Here is a 23,265-nt window from a genome sequence, read left to right on the forward strand (position 1 = left end):
TAACAAACCCCTAAACCATAACCTACGGTGAAACCAGACGTGTTGCTGTCTAGAAATGTAACTGCATGTCACTGTTAACATTAACAAGTATGAATGTGGCCATGGTGTCAGCCACTGGTGTATGCTGTATCGTAGGTTCTACATAGATTCACCACAGAAGTCTTAATGAAGCTCAAGTCTGTAGAGTTAAACTCTGACCACAGATTGAGCGACTCAACCTAGAGGAACCTGAATGATGATGAGCGACGCAGCATCAGTGATCAATCCCAAAAGAAACATGAGATGGAAAGGACCAATAGCTAAACTGTCAAACTTTGAGTAAGGGGACTGTCTGCAAGTACTTTGGATGATTTTTTAAAAAGTAATAATAGTCTAAGATGAGATATACTTTGGGGGGCCATTAATATATCTGGCAAACCCCCCCAATAAAGTCTTTGCAAAGCACTTAAAGTAGTCTGCTAGCTAATGTTAGCCTGAAGGCTAGGATTATTGCTGTATTGTGAAAAGCCTTTGCTTCATCTTGCCTGTACTCTGAAACTATACAGAAGCTGGTTGTTTAGCAGTCAGCCTTTTAAATATCCTCTCATCAACTTATGGCTTCTTGTAGATTCTCCTTTAATAGACGTTGTAAAAATGTTGAGTCGCTCTTTGAGTTTGCAAGTGCTTTGGGGTTTTTAAAAGTAGTTCTGTAAACCAATTATATTACTGTATATCCTGGGCCAAACATTGATTCTAACCAATGTCCAAGACTACATTTCTCCTTAAAATGTTGGGTGAACTGAGGATTATTCATCTCAGAAACTGCTTTGGTCTGATCTCTTTTAGTTACACAGATGATTAGATGTCTCCTGGATACAGCATATCAAGTATCACTGAACTGCTGACTTATGAAGCCTTCACCATTGTGAGCAACATATCGTAATTACTTTAATATGTTATGGAGTGTACGGGGACATTTATCTCGTAGCGGATCCGTGTCAGTGGATTTTTTCCTGTTACAGACATCAGATGCTTTTATGCAATTCAGGCAGAACCTTTAAAATAAAACAGGGCTGTAAAGCACTGCCAGCACTGCCTTGAGGAATCACAAGGCAAGACACCACATGGAGCTAGACTTCCCCTCTTTTCCCTGCACACTCATTAAACAAATTCTCTCAACCCTGAAATGTTGACAGGAGAAAGTGTTGGCAAGTAAGCTGCTAAATCAACACAGAATTTCGCAGAATTGCTGGAAAACAAAGTTTGTTTCAGAAAGGTTTTAAACTCGATAATCTTACCAAATTATTTAAGAACCCCAAAACAAAGCACGCTTTTTAATCATTAAGTCATCAGACTCTGAAAATTGTCCACTTTCCGATTGTTAGCTTTCATCTTTTTCTACCTTTTGCATTCACGCCGCAGCTTTCTGTTTTTGCTGATTGCTCAAGAAATAGAGAGCGACACCAAATGATATGTCTCTGTTGTTGTGCTAAATGGGTGGAAGATTTTAAAAAACAACACCAATCGTTGTGGCTTTTACAAAATACATTTTTTATCAGCTCTGAGATGATGCTAGTCCAAGCTGAGAAGGAGAAAGAGACAAACACAAGCCAAAAATAAATGAGAAGGGAGGGGGGTAACAAAAATAATCATCATAGAATTTCACAGTGCAAAAATCTATTATGTACACAGTGTTTGCTTGTATTTACATGGGCATGAACAAACATACAAAATATATAGAATCCAGAATCCACAAGACTAATAATATGTCTTACAGTGTGCACAAGATCCAGGAAACATCACCATAATAAAAATGAAGAGGAAGATGTATTTCATACTAAAATAAATAATTTTTCTCTCATACTAAAACATTTGAATCAGTAAAACCTATTCTGCCATCATGATTGTCTCTCTACGGTCCTTCCTAGTTCCTTACAGCCAGCTGGTAACATAAAAGTCACTGAAATATGAAACATATCCCAATGTCTGTTTTATGCAAAAGGGTGGGGGCTGTAAGAGGATTTGCAAGGTGAAGCCATGAAAAGGGACTGAATGCATTCAGCTTGTGCAGCGTGGGGTTTATGTACTGTAGCGAAGCTGCGCCATTACAACTAGTAAATAGTGGCATCCCTGATTTGAGTAATTTCATCAAAATGATTTGATTTTCTGAACTGATTCATGACTGACTCTGTGTGATTCGCTCTCAGTGGTGAGTGCTCAGATGTACTCAGATAAATCTCCTATATAGCTATGAAAATATGTATTTTTTTAAATGGTCTGCATTCATATGATTTTCCTTTGATTAAAGAAAGCAAATACTTACAGATTAATGAATATCAACAAGCCAATTCTTACAATCATTACAATGTACAAACTTATTCTGCATGGATACCTGTGGAGCATCTCTTATCCATATCGGACAGTGATCTCACAATGTGTATAAAGATTATGTATATTTAGAGCTTTTTCTTATTCTAATCTCTGACAAAGTGGTGCCCAACAAATGCACCACGTACACATAAAATGAAAGTAAAAATGTTTTCTCATTTATATATATATATATATATATATATATATATGTAGCCAATTTAGTTTTTAAACACCTTTGAATTGATTTTTGTGATTTCAGAATTATTAATAGTGATTCTTTGTTCACAGTTGAAACTAATCTCTAAAATGATCAAAGGCACCATGTATTGAGGTTGGGATTTTAACTTCTCTGCCACCTTAGACGTGCGATGAACATGATGACAGTGCAGGGTCAAGTGATTAAGGCTCCAGTCACACAGGCCTACAGACTGGTCAGTGACTCCCTGGCGACAAACGTGTTTTGGTTGCCTGTAGTTACATGCAGCACACTGACTTGCCCACAAACACTCACAACTCTCTGAGCAGCAGTGAAAGTGCAAAGAGTGCGACACAACCTGGAAGCAAGTACCGTTTTCCTTCACAGTAAAAGCCTTTTGAAACTTGTTGGTTGGATCACTAACATTTACTTTGAAGGTGAACCTTCAACATCAAATTTTGATTTCATTTTATTCACAGTCTTTTGACTAAAACATAATTTAGTTTTAGTCTAGTCTTAGTTAACTAAATGTTATAAGATTATAGTACACTAAATCTAAGCTGGACTAAAATAAAAAGTCTAAAAGTTTGTTGAGTTGCTCCACACGGTTTACAAAACATCTGATCTTCCTTGACATGAAATACAAAATGTGTCCATAAGTCTACGCTTGTCTTCCTCCCAAGCGTTGACTATTTGTCGCACTTTCGTGACAAATCCTCACTATCTAGTCTCCCTCCCGAAGAAAAAAAATGTAATTAGTTTTGATTGGATCTCGTTTCAGAAATTTTTTTCTATTCGTTGGCAAAACGTCAATATGTTTCAACATAGTTTTTGTCCTCGTACATTAGTTTTTATTTAGTTATCACCTTGTTTTTGTCAGAAAAATAAAGATAATTGACTGAGGGGAACATTCTCTGCTCTCCATCCACTTTGTCAAGTCTTATTACACTACTAATAGTTGATGGTTTAAAAGTGAGTGTTTGCAGACAAGACAGTGTCTCCTATGCCATTTACAGGTGACCACAACAGTTTGATCACCACCACAGCAGTCATAAGTGTTCTGGTGCCGCGCCCTCTTTGCATTCGATTTCACCAAGTGACAGCCAACAACCTCTGGCAATCACTTGCCAACCACTTGGGGAACACACACTTCACAATCGGTGGTTGTATCACGTCCAATATGGCAGACAACTCTTGAGCAAACCTCTGTTTCAGTAATATTTTTTAAAAGGTCCGGGGTCTCCCCCTCCCCCGAGTACTCAGCCTTTAGTTTAAAGTACTAGATAAGTAAATGTGTTTACATGTTAAAAGATGTACATCTTTATTTGGGAGAAATCAGCACTAGTGCCAGCGAGAACAAACCGCGCTGACGCACTGCTGAATTTCTGCTTACTAAAAGTGCAAAAGATACAGAGTATTACCAGCTTTATTATATAAGATGTTACTTCTACATGCCTTTTACCAAGAATTGAGCTCAACTTGGAACGCTTTTCCATTTTGACAATGTAAGCAAAGAGAAGTTGCTGCTAAGGAGGCAAAAACAAATCACAGTAATGTGAGCAGCCGGAGGATTTAATAGCCATTGGCTACATGCTCTAGAAATATAAATGTTTTGATCTGGTGGAACTGAAATGTCTCTTATTGGACATGCAGTTTAAAAAATGACCAGATTTGAAGGACCTTGCACAGATAAATGCAAGACACAGCATTTACTAAGGTTTCAACAAACCCTTAACCAAGCCTAATAAAGAAAAGGCAGAGGAGTAATAGGAACGTGTTTAGGACCACTGATGGATGAGTTTAAACATCATGTTTGTGCAAGACCGTGACAAAGACGCGAACATGCATTTAAGACATCGGTAGGTTTAGTGTGTGCATACAGTTTGGATTTGATCTTTAGCGAGCCTTTCTCTTTTCTCAGATAAAAGCAGGTGACAGATTAGAGACATCATGAGCTCACAAAGGATGGCTGAGGATAAATTAGAATCATTGGCAGAGCTGACTGAATCATAACTCAGAACACAGTGGATCAACTCCGGTGGCTCTTCAGCCTCAACAGAACAGTTTTATTTTTAGTTTTGAAGTATTTCGTGTGTGTGCATTTTTGCATCACAGCCCTGTGAGCTTCCTCATCGGCACAAATACAGCAACTGCATAACAACAAAGCAGTCAGGAATGCAGCATCACGGGACATTTACTGAGCACGTACTAGGGAATCGGCAAGAATAAAACATTGATAGAAAGTGTGGGTGGGGGAAAAACAAAAATCTTTTTAAAACATTTAAAACACTTTTTTTTAAATGAAACATGGTGAACATACATTATGTACACAATTCCAGAGGTTGGAGCACAGAGGGTCTTCTGAAAGTTGACCTCTTTCATGGCACATTTGATCAGGTCTATGAGGTTTGCTGACGTTTGCGTGTGTGTTTGCGTCCATGTCTTTTGCTTTATGGCACCTGTGCTTAGCTGGACATAGTACGCCCCCCGCGGTCGTGACCACCAAACAGTACCCTTTGGTATAGGTGAGGTTAGGAATGATTGGTTCGTCTACTTCGCTTTGACAGTCATCATCAACACCATCGCAGTCATTATTCACCTCTACATCGTCGCTGTCACCTTCAGCACCGTCAGGAAAAGAAAGAAAACTTTGCTACCCTCACACAGTCACAGTTATTTCCACACTAGTGCAAGCCTCCATCACTGCGAGCGTGCACACGCAGTTTAGCAGCTTTAGGAAGTTGACACATGTCAAAAGCAGCTCTCCTTACGTCACAAGTTCTCAACATCAAAGTTCTGAAAAAGCAGCTGCAACAGCAATGTAAAGTAAAGTGTCAGCCTTGTAGCTAATCCACGTCAATGAGCTTTTTGTTTTCAGGCCTCTATCATCCTCCTGAGCTGAGCAAACCGGCATTAGCCCCGGAGATTTAATCACTGAGATATGGCAGGTGAACTGAATTCATTTTCTTCTTTTTGCTGTACATTTACTTTGTTGCTCGTCCTCGGCTTTTTCCACCGCTACACATTTTATCCTCTGCGTTACTCAAGCGTACGTGTCTCCAGACTTTAGCGCCACCAGCTCAGAGTCCTCCGTGTGGCGCCCGTTCAAGTGTTCGGTGTTACAGTCGTGATGGTACATGAAGGCGGGTACCTCGGTGATGGAGGTGGCTGTGTAGGACGTGGAGCGCATCGAGCAGTGGTCCTTTCGTCTCTGACCCCACTGGGTTTTATACTGCATCCACTGTCTCTTCACAGCTGCCTGCACCTGGATGTCACACAAGCACATAAAAAAGGTGGTTTAGTGTCTCATATGTAGATACATGCAGCCTTAATAATAATATTTTACATCTAATTTAATTATTTGACTTCACTGCAAGCTTTGTTTTTGTGTTTTGAGTCGGAGAAGTTTGTGACAACACTGATCCAACTGACAATGATCTTAACTGATGTGCGTGTTATTACTGCAGCATATGTGGGCCACTCAAATTTCAATCACATTAGCAGATGACAGCTATAAAATGTAAATAGCCATTTTGGGGGGGAGGGGGTGGCCAGGTTGTGCATGTGGTCAGATCATCTCACTGTAAAAAGAGATAAATACACAAGGTTTATCTTTCTAGTACTGGACAGGAACCCCATTTGCTTCAGAACTGCCTTAATTTGTCGTGGCATACAGTCAACAAGGGGCTGGGAACATTGCTCTGAGCTGATGAGTGAGTGAACTTATTGTCATGTTCAAGATACCAGTTTGTGATTAACTGACTTTTGTGACATGGTACATTATCCTTAACAAGCATCAGAAGATGGGGTACGCTGCAGACATGGACAGCAACACTACTCAGATAGACGGTGGCATTTAAACAGTGCTCAGCTGGCAGTAAGGGGGCCTAGCAGCCTGAACTATTGATACAAGGCATGATCAATGCATCATTGTTGTTTACACCAAAGTCTGAGCTTACTATCCAAATACTGCAGCAAAAATCAACACTCAGCCAACGTGTTTCCAATTTTTTGTCTGTTGTCCAATTTTGGTGATCTTGCACAAATTGTAGCATCGGTTTCTTCTTCCTATCTGACAGGAGCATGGTCTAGCTAAGACATCTTGCATGGTCTACTTTGGTCATTGAAGCACATCTACCTCAAGTATCAGCATTTTGCGCTTTCAGAGACCCTCTTATGCATACCTTGGTTGTAACTCTTACCAGTCTCCTCTAATCTGACATCAACAAGGCATGTGTTCACCGGATATTTCCTCATTTCAGGCCCATTCTCTATAAACCTAGAGATGGTTTGTAGGAAACTCCTAGTAGACAAGCAATGATGATGCAGTGACAATGAATTAACACATTTACAAGATGGCGCCAGTATGTTCGGCTCGCCGTCACTCGACCTGTTTTTTGGTTTTCTGTTTGCTGTTCATTGCTTTAACTGTGGAAATTAATTCGCTCCGGACCTATGACCGAAAAACTCTTTTTATTATCCGAGACTTAGCAGTGACACCACCTTTGTCCTTTGTTTTTGATGGGCAAACAAGCAGTGCCCCTCCACCGCTCGATGGCATTCCGCCTTATCTACGTCGCACCTGGTTCCTCCCTCCCAAGCTACACCGGAGAAAACGCTGGAGAAGACGAGGAAAGCGAAGTGGTCTCTTGGTTCGTACAAAGGCATTCCTGTCACTTTCTTGCCTGGCTGATCCTCTCCTTGTACAAATGGGTTTTTGCTACTCTGCTACTGTGAGAGGCTCACTCCAACCCAGAGGACCCTGGGTGCGCATTGTCTCTCCAACTCCGCCTGGTGCTGCTCCTGTTTCACCGGTGGACCCGCTTCTCGGCCCGCGCCTTCTTCAGTCGTCTGGTTCGCTCCTCGCCATGCCGGCAGTGGCGTTCTGCTCAGGTGAGCGACTCTCTTCCACCTCCGGCCTGCGCCTGATGCCTGCTCCTCTCCTGCGTGATTCTCCTAGTATGTCGCTGGTTGCTCCTGTTCTGGGTGCTGGGTCATCGGCTCCTCTACAGCCACGGATCCGCAGATTTGGTACTGTTATTTCAAACCTCCGTCCACTCAGCCACACATCAATCCCGATGACAGCTACTGATCTCATTTTATCTATGGCTTTGATCAACACTCGATCCCTTTCCAATAAGACGTTTCTGCTTAAGGATTTTTTTTTCTTCTCATGAACTGGATTTTATGTTCCTGACTGAGACCTGGCTTCATGCTGGTGAGACTGTGGCTTTTTCTGAGCTTCTTCCGCCAGGCTGTCGTTTTTTCAACTCTCCCAGGTCTTCTGGTAAAGGTGGAGGCCTTGCCTGTGTTTTTAAATCAGTTTATGACTGTCATCAGATTTCATCTTCCTCCTTTTCCACCTTTGAACTGCAGCTTCTTAAACTGAACTTATCTATTCCATTACTGTGTGCAGTGGTGTACCGTCCTCCCAAATTCAACAAAGACTTTATTAGTGAGTTTGGGGAATTCTTATCAGGACCCATGTATCATCCCAGTTTTCTGCTGCTTTTAACAACTCTGAGCTCTCCACGGTGGACTGGATTGACTCCCTGTGTGCAGAAGATTTAACTGCTCTTTTTAACTCAACATGCACTTCTATTCTGGACTCCATCGCTCCCCTAAAATCACTCCGTCCCAAAGCTCACGCTGAACCCTGGATTACAGACTCTGTTCGTGCTCTCAGGCGCTCCTGCAGGAGTGCTGAGAGAAAGTGGAAAAAGGACAAGCTGCAAATCTCCTTCAATATCCTGAGAGACTCTCTTTTAACTTATCAGAAAGCTGCTAAAGACGCTAAGTCCACCTACATATCTAACCTGGTTAGCAATAATGTCCATAAACCTCAGACTTTGTTTCGTGTTTTAAACTCCATTGTTGATCCTCATACGTCCACTTGCCTCACACCTTCTGTCACCCTTTGCAATGACTTTTTATGTTTCTTTGTTAATAAGATTTCCCTTCTGCAGTCTGTCATTCCACCTCCACCTTTAAATCCCTGTGTTTCTCTCCCGTGCCAATCTGCCTTTAATCAGTTTGAGCTAATTTCTCTTTCTCAGCTGCATGAAACAGTCTGTAAGGTCAAGTCTACCAACTGTTCCACTGACGCTATTCCCTCTAGTCTTCTGAAGCAGGTCCTGGACTCAGTTGGACCTTTCCTTCTGGTCCTGATCAATGCCTGTCTCAGCTCTGGTTGTTTCCCAACACTTTTTAAGCATGCTGTTGTTCAACCTCTCCTCAAAAAGCCTAATCTGGATCCATCTATACTCTCTAATTATAGGCCCATCTCCAATCTGCCCTTTCTGTCCAAAGTATTGGAACGAGTTGTCTTCAGGCAGCTCCAGTCATTTTTAGACAACAACAGTCTCTATGAGAAGTTTCAGTCTGGTTTTAGAGCTCGTCATAGCACTGAAACCGCCTTACTGAGAGTTTTTAATGATTTGCTTTTAACTGTAGACTCTGGTCGTGCTGCTGTCCTAGTAACCTTAGACCTGACAGCAGCCTTCGACACTGTCGATCATAACATACTGTTATCCCGCCTAGAACACTGTGTCGGTCTGAAAGGTACTGTTTTAAAGTTTTTCCAGTCCTACCTGGATAACAGGAGTTTTTCTGTTCACCTTGGTGAACTGTCATCTCCCAGAGCTCCTTTAACTTGTGGTGTACCTCAGGGGTCCATTTTAGGCCCCCTGCTGTTTATTTTGTATTTGCTCCCTCTGGGCGATGTGCTGCGCAAACATAATGTGTCCTTCCACTTTTTTGCTGATGACATTCAGATCTACCTCCCTCTGAGGTTAGACTGTAAGGACTCTTTGCAGCCGTTATTCTCCTGTCTGTCTGACGTTAAGTCTTGGATGGCTCTTAACTTTCTACATCTAAATGAAAGTAAAACTGAAGTCATTGTGTTTGGGCTTCCTAAAGACCCTAACCCTTCTTTTGATTTTATGGGACCCCTAACTTCTGAATGTACTTCCTCCATTAAGAGCCTCGGTGTTACTTTTGACAGTGCTTTTAAATTTGACAAACAAATCAGCTCCGTAGTCAAGGGATCTTTTTATCACCTACGGATTTTAGCTAAAGTCAAGTCCTACCTGTGCAGGAACGATCTAGAAAGGGTGGTCCATGCTTTTATTACTTCACGGCTGGACTACTGTAACTCCCTTTATGCTGGTTTAGATCGTTCCTGTTTGCATCGCCTCCAACTGGTGCAGAACGCTGCTGCTCGCATGCTGACCGGTTCCAAAAAGAGAGACCACATCACTCTGGTCCTCTGCTCTCTCCACTGGCTCCCAGTTGCTTTTAGGATTGATTTTAAAATTTTACTGCTGGTTTTTAAGGTTCTTAACGGCACTGCACCTCCTTACCTGGCAGAGCTTCTTAGCATTTACTGCCCCAGGAGATCTTTGAGGTCAGCAGACTTGATGCTTTTAGATGTTCCCAGGTACAGATTAAAGACTAGGGGAGAGAGGGCTTTTGCTGTGGCTGCACCCAGACTGTGGAACAGTCTACCCCCTCACATCAGATTCTCCACAAGCCTAGGAACTTTTAAAACTGCTCTTAAAACTCACCTATTTTCATTGGCTTTTAGCAAGGTTTAACCTATTGTTTTTAATTTATTGTTTTATCAGTGAGGTACTTATGTACCTGTGTTTTTATAGTATTTTATATTTGTATTTTATTGTACAGCACTTTGGTCAGCCTTGGTTGTTTTTAAATGTGCTTTATAAATAAACTTGACTTGACTTGACTTGACTTGATGATGCCATATTAAAAGTCACTTAAATTATGTTTTTCCCCATTCAGATGCTCAGTTTAAAATTTGGGAGGTTGTTTTAACCGTGTCTAAATACTGATTAGATAATTGCAGCAACAAGCAGCTGAACAGGTGTACACAATGAAGTGATCTATAACCATGTTATAAATACATTTTCCCCCACACATTTTACCTACGACATCTAACAACAGTTAAATGGCATCTTTCCACCGATGCCATTCAAAGGTATGAAAACATGACCATGATTATCCCAAAGGATACGTACAATTTTCTCTTTCTGGCATCCTGACTAAAAAACAAAGTGCACAGCTTCTTTCTCTTCAGGCTTTGCACAAATTAAATGATCAGAATATGACTCTAGTGATTATATGAGCAACAAATCTTCCAGCACTCTTTGAGTGTCAGAGGGGGGAACTCAATAGGCATGTTGACAACCATTGTTATCTTGCTGCAACCATTTGACGCATTAAACACATTAATTTACTGTGAACCAAATCCATTTGTGTCATCACAAAATCCATTACTACCCTCGTGACTTATAGCACGTAACCCTTCATAATCCTTCTATTTAGCCTTAATGCGATCATTAGTCACAGCGTTACATGCAGAAACTTCAATCAATCTCGCCCCAGTCCAAAATTCAGCAGTGGTTTTTCCTGTCAGTTTGCTTGAGAATCGTGTGTGTGTGTGTGTGTGTGTGCTTAAAAAAAACAACTGATATGTCTTAGAAACTGTGAGGTCATTGAAATAACTAGGAAATATGGAACTCTATTTTTTGTCAATAGAGTCTTCCTGCGAGTTTCTTTACAATAATAATAACAAATAATTTAAACTTTTCAGCCAGCAGCCCTGCAGACTGGCCGCCGGTGCTGCATCTGAACAAACAACAAAAACTCTTCGTGGAAACCAATATTAGCATCACACTACATGCATGCTAAGTTGTCTACAGCATATGGTAGAAATCTTTATAAGTTCTTCCCAAAACACAAACTACACGGGACTAACAGTGCAAAGGTAATCATTTTATTCAGTCATGTCTTAATACCACTGTAATTACTGTGGGTACATTAACACAGAATGATCTAATGATATAAATTATGCCACTAATTGTCATTCTGAGACAAATGAGCATCTGAGTCTTACAGCTTCATGCTGAACGTCGTGCTTGGTGTCACAAATACAGTTTGAAAGCTGTTTGTCTCACTGACCTAACCTCACAATGGGACTATTGAACAAACAAGGCAGGTCTTTGTAGTTTGGCCTTGAAATCAAAAAAAAAAAGAATTGAACTCAGCCCAGGAAACCCGTGTCCTGATTAAGAGAGCATGAATTGGCCATTATGCCGGTGAAGCAAACAAACCACTGCATTCCCTTGTGACAGTTCGTGTGTTCACCCTTTACACGTATGCCCTACGCATTGTGTTCGACAAATTGTTTGCATCCTTTACGGTGACGAGACTGCTTTCTGTCTGCTCATGTACGAGTTAATAAGTGACATATTTTCCAAGCTGGATGCATAAAACAGAGCTTGACAGTGGGTTGCTAGGTCCTCTTTGCCAAACACCTCATGCTAAGTGCTCTAACACTTAGCGTGGACATTGTGCTGTGGAATGCGTGCGGTTGGCAAAGGGATGCATGAGTCACAAAAACACCACGATGAGCTTTTGTTTTAATGTTTCCAGTGTTTTGAAGGGCCACAATTCTGTGAAACTTTAAGATTCTTACCTAGTTTGTGTGATATGTGTGAGTTAGGATGATGTTAGCAGATGTATCGGCAAAATAAAATCTGATGCTGGAGTCATTTCCTTTATGCTAACTGTCGTCAGTTCTGACACCCAGAAGTGTCGGTACTGGAGGGGGGGAATCAAGCCTGGTCTATTTTTATGTTTGCAGAGGCGAGATCCCTGGCACGTCTCTGTGCCTGGTGTAGCCAGTTTCACTGATTATTGTGGAAGCTTATACTGCAGCCACTCTGCAAACACATTATTCCACTTCCTGACCTCCAAAACTTCCAAGTTGCTTTCACTGTATGTTTTGGCTCATTGTTCACGTGTGCTGTGCTTCTGTTGAAACACAAACCAATAATTTGATTTGATTTAACCTGAGCAGAAATTAAAATGTTACACTCCAGAATTCTGCTTCTGTCTTTTCTCAACTCACAAATAATGAAAACACTAGTGACTGAGTGAACATGTTCACAGCACGTGTTTGCCTTGTCACAGTAGAGAAAGCACAGGTGGACTTCAAGATGACTCATGTCCATAAGGTGCCACAGTAAGCCTTAAGAATGGAACGGCACAGACAAAAGCAGGGAATTCCCTAAGTGGGATGTATTTTTCCTACTGTGACAAATCAAAACATATGCAGTGAAAAAGCATACAAGCTGATGCCATCACATTTCCCCCACATTGTTTTACAGGTGATGGTATACTGTATGCTTTGGATCATTTGCAGATCCAAGCATTTTCCATGCATTTCTTTCTTCCCATCCTCCTGCCAGATTTTAGTGTTATTCTCATCTCTCCAAAGAATCCTTTTTTAAAATTGCTCTGGTTTCTAAAAGTGTTTTGGCAAAGTCTAATCAGGCTGTTCTATTCCTGGAAAGTTGCCTGACTCCTGGAAAGTGTTGGGAAATTAATTTTTTTCTTTATCATGGAAAGGCTCCTACGATCATCCACCACTGTCTTCCAGAGATTTTTTTTGTTGCTAACAAAACCATCAAGCACTCCTTGCTCGGCCAACAGCAACAGCTTCCAAATATAAGAAGTGTACATATAACAGATCCACAGTGTTTTTTGCCTTCTCAGGCTTGTTGCTTGTTATACAAACTCAAGCGACTCTGGAAAAGCACCTTTCTCTGGGACACCAAAGCCTCTTGTAGTTAAAGTCATCATTGTAAAAATCTGATTTTGTTGGAGATGAAAACAATTATTTTAAGAAATATCAATATCATAAATTCCCATAGGCTGGTATTTATTATTATTATTTTCCATTTATCCTTATCAGGGTCGCGGGGGAGTGCTGGAGCCTATCCCAGCTAGAAACAGGGTATACCCTGAACAGGTCGGCAGTCAAGCATTCGCTCTCACATTCAGATCTATGGGTAAATTAGAATCAACAATTAACCTGACCCCACTAATTGCATGTCTGTGTACTGTGGGTGGAGTATTTTTTCATTGTAAAATGGAGAAGAAGAAGAATTGTACAGTAAAATTCTTAGTGCTTCTGCACACAGACATCATTTGCTTTGCATACTGAAGGACTGCATGAGGGCAGAGCCTGCACAGCAAATGGTTGCTCTTAATGACAGCCCTCACAGTATGGGACCGTACAGTAGGTTCTGGCTAGAAATAAGACCCTGGCCAAAACTATTTTCATGGTATGAAGTGATAAGCAAAGGAGACCGATCCATACAAATTTATTTCACTTGGCTTTAATGTTTTCGGTAGTTTGTGCATCTCTGCAGTATTTTCCACTATTGCAACAAAACACCTCATAAAAAAACATCAATATTTGTTTGGGGAACACAGCATAAATATTTCTTAATTAAACTCCTTAATTAAATATTACAGATAATAGCAATTAAATAGTTGTTTTATTGCTTGATGTCTACGCGCCATTCACACACTGGCGTGGACTAGCAAAATGCCTGAAATGTGTCCTCTAATGTTGCAACCCTTGTGGAGACTTGAGCTTGAAAGCATCTTTCACACATTGAGTCTGGAGAGCTGTGAGGTCTTCACAGCATTATTAACCTGAGGTCTGCGTTTAATGCAACTCCAGCTCATCGGTTTGGTGAAGCATTTGAATCAAGTTAAGGATGCTGCTGTCAGACAGCTGCAGACAGGCTTAGAAAGGCTGACAGGAGAACGAAGAAAGAAGAGTCAATATTCAGCTGAGCTTGGAAACCACACAGTCATTTATAAAGTGTGTCTTACTCCTCACCTGACATGACCCTTCTGCTTTTACTGTTGTAGCACCAGACTGGTCTCAGAAGAGGAAAAAGCGGAGGAATGTTTTATAACCTGCTACATTTGGAATTTGGAGAGATCTCTGCGAAGCTACAGCTATTTTACCCATGTACTCAAGGCCAAAACCAAAACTATGAGTCCGTGTTTGGTATTCATGGGTCACTTCTCGATACAGATGGAAGAGATCTGACCTGAAAACAAATTTTGAAAATGTTTTACCTGATGCAGTCTGATGTCTCATGCATAATGTCATAAGGGATGAGCGGTTTTATTGCACAATCACTGAAAAGCTCCCAGAGTAACATGTGCAGGTTGACCTTTCCAAAAGGCCAATTGCTCAATCAAAACTACGCTATTATGATGTCAAACATGGCACAAGGGTACAATATTTTTAAAGGAACTCTCAGATATTTGGGGGATTATTCACTTTCTTGCCAGAAATAAACCGCTATGATTGATACCACACTTAAGTAAAAATATGATACTCATAATCAGGCATGTTAGCTTAGCTGCACGTAGCGACTGTAAAGACTAAGACAAGCTTCGTCCTGGGGCTAATTTCCCTTTGTTTCCGCTAAAGCTAATTTATTAATTACTTACTGATTAAAGTGAACCAATTGTGTCAGGCACACAGCGGGTTGCGAGCACAGCAGCCCCACCTACCTCCTATTCAAAACGTCTTTTTGGAAGGGCTAGCATATAAGAAGAAAACTGGCTCAGAGAGAGAGGGAAGAAGGGAGCTAACGCAGCTTGTTTCAGATACTGGGAAACCCAGAGAGCTGTAAAATGGGCGAGTATAAAATAAATAAAAATGATTTTGAACTGTAAATCTTGCAACGCTACTCTAGTAGGATCCCAAAATAGAAATATGGAATTGGAAATGAGCATCGTAAGCTCCCCTTACTGCCTTCTTACACCTAGCAACAAATGACACGCGAGCAGCGCTAATGTTAGCTAATGTGCTAACTAAATGACAGCCCTTACCTCCCCATTGAAGAAGCAGAATATGGTTGACACCAGCAAACCCTGAAACAAAGATGGAAAAAGGAGATAATCATTTATTTTCTAGTAAATTCAGTTTGTTTTTTTACACCTAAAAAAAATCACAACAGAAGTAGTCTCAGACAGTGCAGCCATCTGCCCAACTGTTGGAGGAAAGAATTGCTTAGACACATGATTTTTTTGTTTTTACAGGGTGTGACTTTATAGAAGTGAGACGGGAAAGCAACTTTTAAAGAGAGAATACAAAGAAATATTGGGGCAACAACAGAATTATCTAATGGGCCATAAATATTTCATGGATTGTTTAACTCTTTCCCCCGTGGATGCCTACCAGGGTCAACCCTCATTTCTTTTTCCTGAGCTAAGCGGCTTCTGTCGTATTTCACGCCCACCTCCTTCAAATGTCGTCTTTATGGGGGAAGGAGTAAATTAAGAACCTACTAAAACATAAAACAAAGCTAAGGTTGAACCCAAATGTTTTTTAAGGGAGTCACATGAATAGATAATAACAACCACAGGGCAGAGAACGATGTTTTTAAGGGTGTAAAAGTTCAGTCATGCAAAATTAAAAATCAGCATCGTGAGCCTGGGGAGCCCAAGGGTACGGACAAATCTGGGTTGTACACTGTCTCAGTTTTGCACTAAGGTTTCCGTCTAAAGTAAAGCTCATGCTAAGTATATTTATTGCAATAATTTAATTGCTTTTTTCAAGGTTATTATGATTTAAGCCCGAGGTGCAAAACGGCTGAATCCCCAGGGCAGTGAAGCTGCACTAGCCTCCTTTTTCAAGTCGTTGTTAGATTACTCTGAACTGAGCTCCTGTGTGTTTGCTGCAGCTCGTGCCTACCTGGTAATGCATGAGTATGTGCATTATGTACTCGTAGACTTCACCAGCCAGCCGGTTCTCCGGCCTCCAGGGAATGATGACAAACTGTATTCCCAGCAGGGGAACCAGTATCAGGGTGGCTCTCACTGCCTTCATGTACATGTTGGACTCTGCCCGGTGCGTATCTCGCAACTTGGTAACCAAAACTCTGATAATATTTAGCAGGAAAAAGAGATTGACCTACAGAAAAAGAAAACAAAAATTATGAATTAAACTCTAAATGAATATAAAATATAAAGACTCATCATGCAAAATGAGTTTTTCGTGCTTTTTCTGTGTGGAAACAGCGGATTAGCAGACTTACAAGAAGTGCTGCCACTATAGGGCCGTGGATGGCGTAGAGCAGATGGGTCTCCACACTCATCCAACAGCTACAGAAGGAAAAACATATCAGTCAGTGCTGTCAGCCTCCCAAAATACACATGCGCGCACACACATATGAAAACACGCGCGCCTGCACGCTCTCACTCTACCGCACACAGCCCAGCGCAAATGTAAACATCTTCTGTTTATTTGCCGAGGTTTCTGGAACATTACTCACTTGTCGTCAAAATACTTTTTCCTTGCCACGGCGTGGATGGATACAGGCACTAGAGGAAAACCTTGGAGAGGAAAAGATGGGAGCCATATGAGGTCTTGAGTGAGTTTTGTGAAATTGCATTTGTCATTAACGCAACTGTGAAAGCGTGGTTTAGCTTTGTTTGCTGGTCTAATGAAACTTTCCTTGGAAAGCCGGGTCCTCCTTATTTCTGCAAACTCTCCTGCGACGGCTTTATTGTTGCACCGCTAACAACAAAGACAACACTACCACACGGTTAATTTTCTGTTACTTTTCCCTCTAATTTGACATTGTGTGGGTAAACACTAGACGCTGGGCACAGATTTTTCACTTTTCTTCTGGATATAAACACAAAAATCCATGTAGGGTCCATTTTCAATGAGGCCCTGCAGTGTGCTGGCCACAGATGGATCTGACAAGCTGGCCTCCCTCCATCCATCCACACACACACACACACAGCAAAGACTCTCCTCAAGGTTATCCCAACATTTTTAATGATGATCATCCATTCAGTTCCATTGCCTGCTTTTTTCTTCTTTTTTTTTTGACAGACTGTGTTATTCCTGTTTTGAGCAGTGTGGAAAACAAGACAGGAGCAGCACTAAGCGACAGGAGGGCCAATAAAGCTGTCAGCATGTCCACAATGAAATACAGACAAGGATCAGGTATGGGCCTATATTACTACCTTTATCCAAGACCATGATTTCTTGCTTTCACATTCAGATATTACAATGCAAACTCTGCCCTCTGATCAAACAGACGACTGCTCGCGAGCATATTTGGTCTGCGCTTGCTCAGATCTACGATATACTGTGCTGCTTTCCTGTGATCCAGTCTAATCCACCTCCTTACATGAAAGGTGCTTGTTTGTTTGTCAAACTTCTGGTTCCCAGTCACTACCTCTGCTCACTTTGTAAATTTACTAAAGTGACAGCCAGCTTAAGGGAAAAATAAATCAGCCAGCCTGCGAGTCAGTTCATTGTTTTTTTCATTTGTCACTAGCAGTCTTGCTCATCTAATGAAAAGTTTGATTTAGTACATGCAATAACGGACCAGTTTAATGTCAGACAATATTTTCACGGACCGGGCTTTAACGTGTCGCGGATAAATACAACAAAATAAAATGATACGACCAAGACAAAACGTGGTATTTTGTAAATATAATAATAAACGCGAATTCACTGTGTAATTGTATAACTTTATTAGCAGCGTCCTCCTGAAATGCGCCAACAACATTGAGAGTAACATCCTCCTCTCTGCCCCTTAATGCTCTCTGGTCGCTATGGTAACGTGTAAATATTTCTTTCAAAATAAGACACGAAACTACAAAGACCCAGGGAAACCGAGTTAACGATAAAAACCCTGAAAACCATAAATTTCACACCCAAGCCTCAACTCTTGCGGCCCGGAACCGATCCATGACCCGGGGGTTGGGGACCGCTGTTCTAAAACATATGGTGCATGCATGTATATAAAATCGGGACTGTACAAAAGGTAGGATCAAATTTCTAAGTTATGAAAGGGAGAGGGAGAAAATATCTGTTCCTAAAGGACTCTCGCAGAATTAAAGCACATGTACTCATAAATGGGGGAAAGGACAATGTCATTGGTCAACACCATATCTAAGACTTGAAAGGACAGTAGATGTAAGTAGGAAACGTGGGAACAAAGAGCTGGGGAACGGCATACGGCGAACTGTCTCCTTTGTGGAATCCCCACCACCACCGCAGGGTTATCAGCTCATACATAAAGATGCGTGAGCAGGACTGGAGGTCCAAGAGCAAGTGAACAGAAGCAACTCGGGTGCAAGGATGGAAATGTTTGCAAGCATTTGAGTTCAGAAGACTATTAAACTGAGTGCAGATGTTTAAGGGAGAGCATTGGAAACGGAACAGGAAACGTACAAATGATGCTCTCAAACTGAATGACCGCACTCTTGATATTAAAATAACCTCAGTCACAAGAAAATTGTTAGATTGTACCCAATCTTGTTGAATTGCTTCTCTGGGATTTTTCAATCTGTGAGAATAAGTTTTTACAGACACACTATAGCAAAGAAACAAAACAACAAAACGGGACATGGTACAAATGACTCACCCCAGCCCAGGAGGTAGTACCAGTGCAGGTGCTGCTCCTCTGCAAACACCGCCACCACGATGAGCGTGTGCAGGTAGATGCCTTCACAGAGCATCCAGAAGTAATTACAGCCCAACATGTACATGTGAAAGAACTGCAACACCTTACAGCCAACCTGCAGGGAGAACAAAATCAATCATATCAACCTTTTTTCTGCTTTGCAGTCTTGGTTTTTTTTTTTGAATAAGATGATCCAGTTGAAACAGTCGTGACATCATCTCAGCAGGAGACATAAAAAAGATTTAATGGGATGTTTCAGCACTCGTGGCACAAAATCATTAGCCAGTATTATTCTTTTTCATACTGAGAGGATGTTTATTCATTTACCCCCGTCGGTGGTGGGTTAAGTTGGGAATCGTGATTTCTCTTTGTATTTGGAGCCCTCTTTGATTGTTTTCATCTCACAAAGCAGTGGGATCAAAGCCCCGCTCCACATTAGTGTTTTATAAAGAGCCGTGCAATTTTCTATTTATGCATCCACCATAAAGCGACATCGTGTCTCGTTATTTTTTCAGTTCCTTTCATTGAGACGTTATGATAAGAGATGATGACTTGATGACACATTCTTGGTACGTCAGTTTAAAAAAGAAACAAAACAGTCGATTAATGCCATAATTATCAAGAGTATCTGGTGCAATGCAATCAGTTATAATTCCTCTAATAAATGCCAGACAGGCACCAATAAACCTGCCTGTGTTCAGAATCTACCAAAAAAAAGAAAAGAAAAAAATCTCACAAACTTTTCTCCTAAAATAAGTTAACTTCCACAACATTTGTCATTACCGAATCTCAGGAGATTCGTTAAGGAAGCATGTTTTTGGACGGGAATCTCTGCCAGTCACATCAGCTTTCATGGCTTTTCCCCACTCATCCAAACACAGATTGCTTCTACTTCCCTTGCGCCCAAGTTTGGATTATGTGGTTCTAGCAAAAGCCAAAATGGCACCAATTGTGCATTCATCCAGAGGGTAATGGGTAATTTCACAAATTGCAACAACCAATGCAATATATTAGTGCTTCTCTATAGTCTAAGATACTATTTTGAAAAACTACTGAGCATCGACCCATTTTCTTCCACTTATCCTATTCTGGGCTGCGTGGGGGTGAGAGTGGGGGTCCTATAAAAATCTATGGGGGAAAAATAGCTTTCTGCCTTGAACTCTATAAACACTTTCTTCATGAGTTTATGGGTTCAGTCACTCATTTCATATGGCATTAAAATGTCTTTTTTGTAAGTCTTCACATTCATGCTTCTTAAAGCAGGATTATCAGCGGTATGCTCCCTGACTAACAACTTGTGATTGACAAGTCATTAGCCAATGAGGGAACAGTTTTACAGTCAGACCCACCGCTCATCTGTTTTTTTGAAACCAAGATGTAAAAATGTATTTATACGCTGCTTTTAACAACAAGAAACTAGTCACAAAGTGCTTTACAGAGACACCAAAAACAAGCTCCAAATGAAGACACAAGAACCAAGAAAAACAGATGAGTTTTAAACTGTTTTTTTAAAGGATGCCACAAAGTCAAGGGTGCGAAGAGAGGGTGGTGAGCTGTTCCACAGTTTTGGTGTGGTAACGTTGGGAATGCACAGTCTCCCCACTTGTTTCCAGACGGATACGTGGAATCACAAGAAGACCTCCATCTGCAAGCCTAAGGATCCAGCTTGGAGAATTGGGGTGAAGCACACTGACGATAATTGAGGGCTTCACCTCATAAAGAACCAAGATTTTAAACTGATACCCAAACCTGACTGGTAAGGAAAAAAGCATTTTCTCACAAAACCCCTTGAACATGGAATAATTAACAGATTGACCCAAGTTTAAACAGGCCTCTATCTGTCGGTGAATTTAAAAACATGATAATGAATGCAGTGAAGGAGACCTGTGGATGTTTCTTTTGAAAATCCAGTTAAAATTGTAATGTTGTATATTATGGATATTCTTATACTGTGTATTGTTTGTGTCTTTTGTAAAATAGACTGTGATCTCAGTGGGACGTCATGGTATAATAAAGGTAATAATAATAAGAATAATAATTAATGAGAGTGAGTTAAAAACTTTGTGTTTTTCATAGGTTTATGAATATTTCCTTTAGACAACAAGAAAATAGTGAATTACAATAGTAATAAAGCTGACAACAGCAAAACCACTAATCTCGAGGCTTAAAGCAGGACTTCAGAAACCACCGTATCTATGTCCACCTCTTATACTGTCCATGACTTAAATATGTATGTGCGATCTGTAACTGCAAACAAACAGAGATGATTACAGATGTTTAATAAAAAGTTGTTTTTCACTGTGTAATAATTACAGTTGCAGATTGTTTCAAATTAAGCAGCCAGGCAAGTAATAGGTGTCTCACAGGGATCATTATTAGGCCCTTTCAGTTTTTACATGAATAATATTTGCAACAGTTATATTCATTATACTGTATATACTGTAGTGCTCTTATTCAGACAGAATAGGATTATTAACATTAAGCAATTGAGAAATATTAACAAATATCATGCTGAAAACTGGGCTCTAAAAATAAAAAAATATAATTAAGTTCCCACAACAACAAACACTATACAAGCCTCTGTGCTATCTGCACACGATTGCTCTGCTCTTCAGGCCACTTGCTGAAGCGTTGCTTGAGCTGTTGCTCATTACCGCTATCACACTCATCTCTGTAAATTATATTAAAAGGTTGGTTGGTTATCACTGGCATCAGCAAAGCTGTGTTTTCATTATGCTCTCATATCCTGAAATCCCTGAAAGATTTGTATGGAAAAACCTAGACAGAGGAATTCCTTCCTAGGAATATATATTTATTTTAATATTCACATTGGGGTTTCTGGTTTGTAGTCCTGTGGTGAAAGAGCATGTGTGCAGCCGCAGTATAATTCAGAGATGCTGGCATTGCTATTAACTGCTCTCTGAGGTCCTCTTAGCTCAAAACACACAACAGTTGTTCACTTTGAAACTCTTCGCCATATTTTTTCTCTCTTCCTTTCATACGTTTCCCTTTCCACTTGAGGAATCTTCACTATAACAGACAGCCGCTGCTGTCAGTATCTGCGAGTTAAGGGCGCATAGTTTTCACTAATTCAGGTCTGCAGCTAACCAAGGTTTGTCTTAAGTTACTAACAATGTTCTGGTTAACAAATCAAGCTGCTATAGATCATGTACGTGTTTGTCATGTTTTCAGCCTCCTCCTTGGTTTGACATAAGCTTTGGGGATTCACTCCCACATAATGCTGGCAGGCCAAACCAGACTCTATTACCACTCCAGAGAGACAACAAAGAGCTTGTTTTCTCCTCGAGAGCAAATCTCTACTGCAATCCACCATTCCTAAATCACCAGCACTGAAAACATGCTCATAAGTTTCACTCTGGCATCAGTAAATTTCAGAAATGTTTCCTCACAGACGCACACGGATCCCAACCAGAGGCACTTGCGCGCTCTCTGTCTGCTCCCCCCTCGAGAACCAAGGCCACGGTAACTAATTTTATTTTGACATGCTGCAGCAAGTTAGCACAACTTGACCGTACTACATCAGAAAGTAACAGATTCAACACAAACCTTTTGACAAATGATGACAAGGGGGAGATTTGAAAGGGGGCCACCGCACAAATACACGTTTCCTCACGTTGATTATGACGGCTGTCATTTCTGTCTGCATCTTGGATACGTTCAGCTCAGCCTGAGCCAGACAGATTCATTGAACGGGGGGGAAAAGCAGGACTTAGAAACAAACTAAAACCCAGCTGAAGCCTCTGCTGCGTCCTTGATGTTTCCAGTGCTTTGTCAGGCAAGCGATACTCCAGCTGAAAGCAGGATATGGCTGATGCGATTGTGCGCAATGCGAGCCAAACTCTACAATCCTATCTGCTGGGTTTTTGGGGTTTTTTTGCTGTATGGCACTTTGATCATCTAAAGTTCTTTTTTAAAATTATTTAGGACTGTTTTAAACATATTACACATTGCAAGGAGGGTGTTTATTTTTACAATCTTTTGTACGTTTTTTAAACAATATGTTGTCAGTATTTATTGACTTGGAGGGACTGAATGCGTTTGATTTTATGTGGCAGTAAAACAAAAAATATGATCCTTTTCTGGAGTTAGTGAATCTCTGCAATAACAGCTTTTAAGAAGCAGCAAGCAGCAGCTTAACAAGCGTTTGTTATTTTGATTTCCACAAGTAACATACAAATTTATGCTCAGTCCTGATATCAAGGCATTCCCACAAGACAGATTTATTACCTCTACCTAAGCTGACCTCGGAATATCAAACAATTCACGAAAGGCAAAAAGTTAAATGGAATAAAAAGAGAATCTAAGGCGCTTGGAAAGAAAAGCAACTAGATTTCTTCTTGAAGACATTTCAGCTCTCATCTGAGAAGCTTCTTC

The 23,265-nt window shown here is 40.8% G+C and overlaps 1 protein-coding gene across 3 annotated transcripts in view; it reads right to left on the minus strand.

The window, feature by feature from the left end:
• Nucleotides 1-1,515: 1,515 nt before the first annotated feature.
• Nucleotides 1,516-23,265, minus strand: part of calcr (calcitonin receptor) — a 65,276-nt gene continuing 43,526 nt past the window's right edge. For all 3 annotated transcript variants that reach the window (XM_065471041.1, XM_065471043.1, XM_065471042.1), the window contains 6 exons: nt 18,832-18,985; nt 16,717-16,777; nt 16,480-16,546; nt 16,137-16,355; nt 15,272-15,313; nt 1,516-5,810 (listed from right to left, as the gene is read on the minus strand). In XM_065471041.1, the coding sequence (XP_065327113.1) occupies nt 5,589-5,810; nt 15,272-15,313; nt 16,137-16,355; nt 16,480-16,546; nt 16,717-16,777; nt 18,832-18,985 (765 nt within the window). In that variant the 3' untranslated portion in view covers nt 1,516-5,588. The remainder of the gene's footprint in view (nt 5,811-15,271; nt 15,314-16,136; nt 16,356-16,479; nt 16,547-16,716; nt 16,778-18,831; nt 18,986-23,265) is intronic.

The sequence above is a fragment of the Pelmatolapia mariae genome, linkage group LG22 (genome assembly GCF_036321145.2).
Source record: "Pelmatolapia mariae isolate MD_Pm_ZW linkage group LG22, Pm_UMD_F_2, whole genome shotgun sequence".
Lineage (NCBI taxonomy): Eukaryota > Metazoa > Chordata > Actinopteri > Cichliformes > Cichlidae > Pelmatolapia > Pelmatolapia mariae.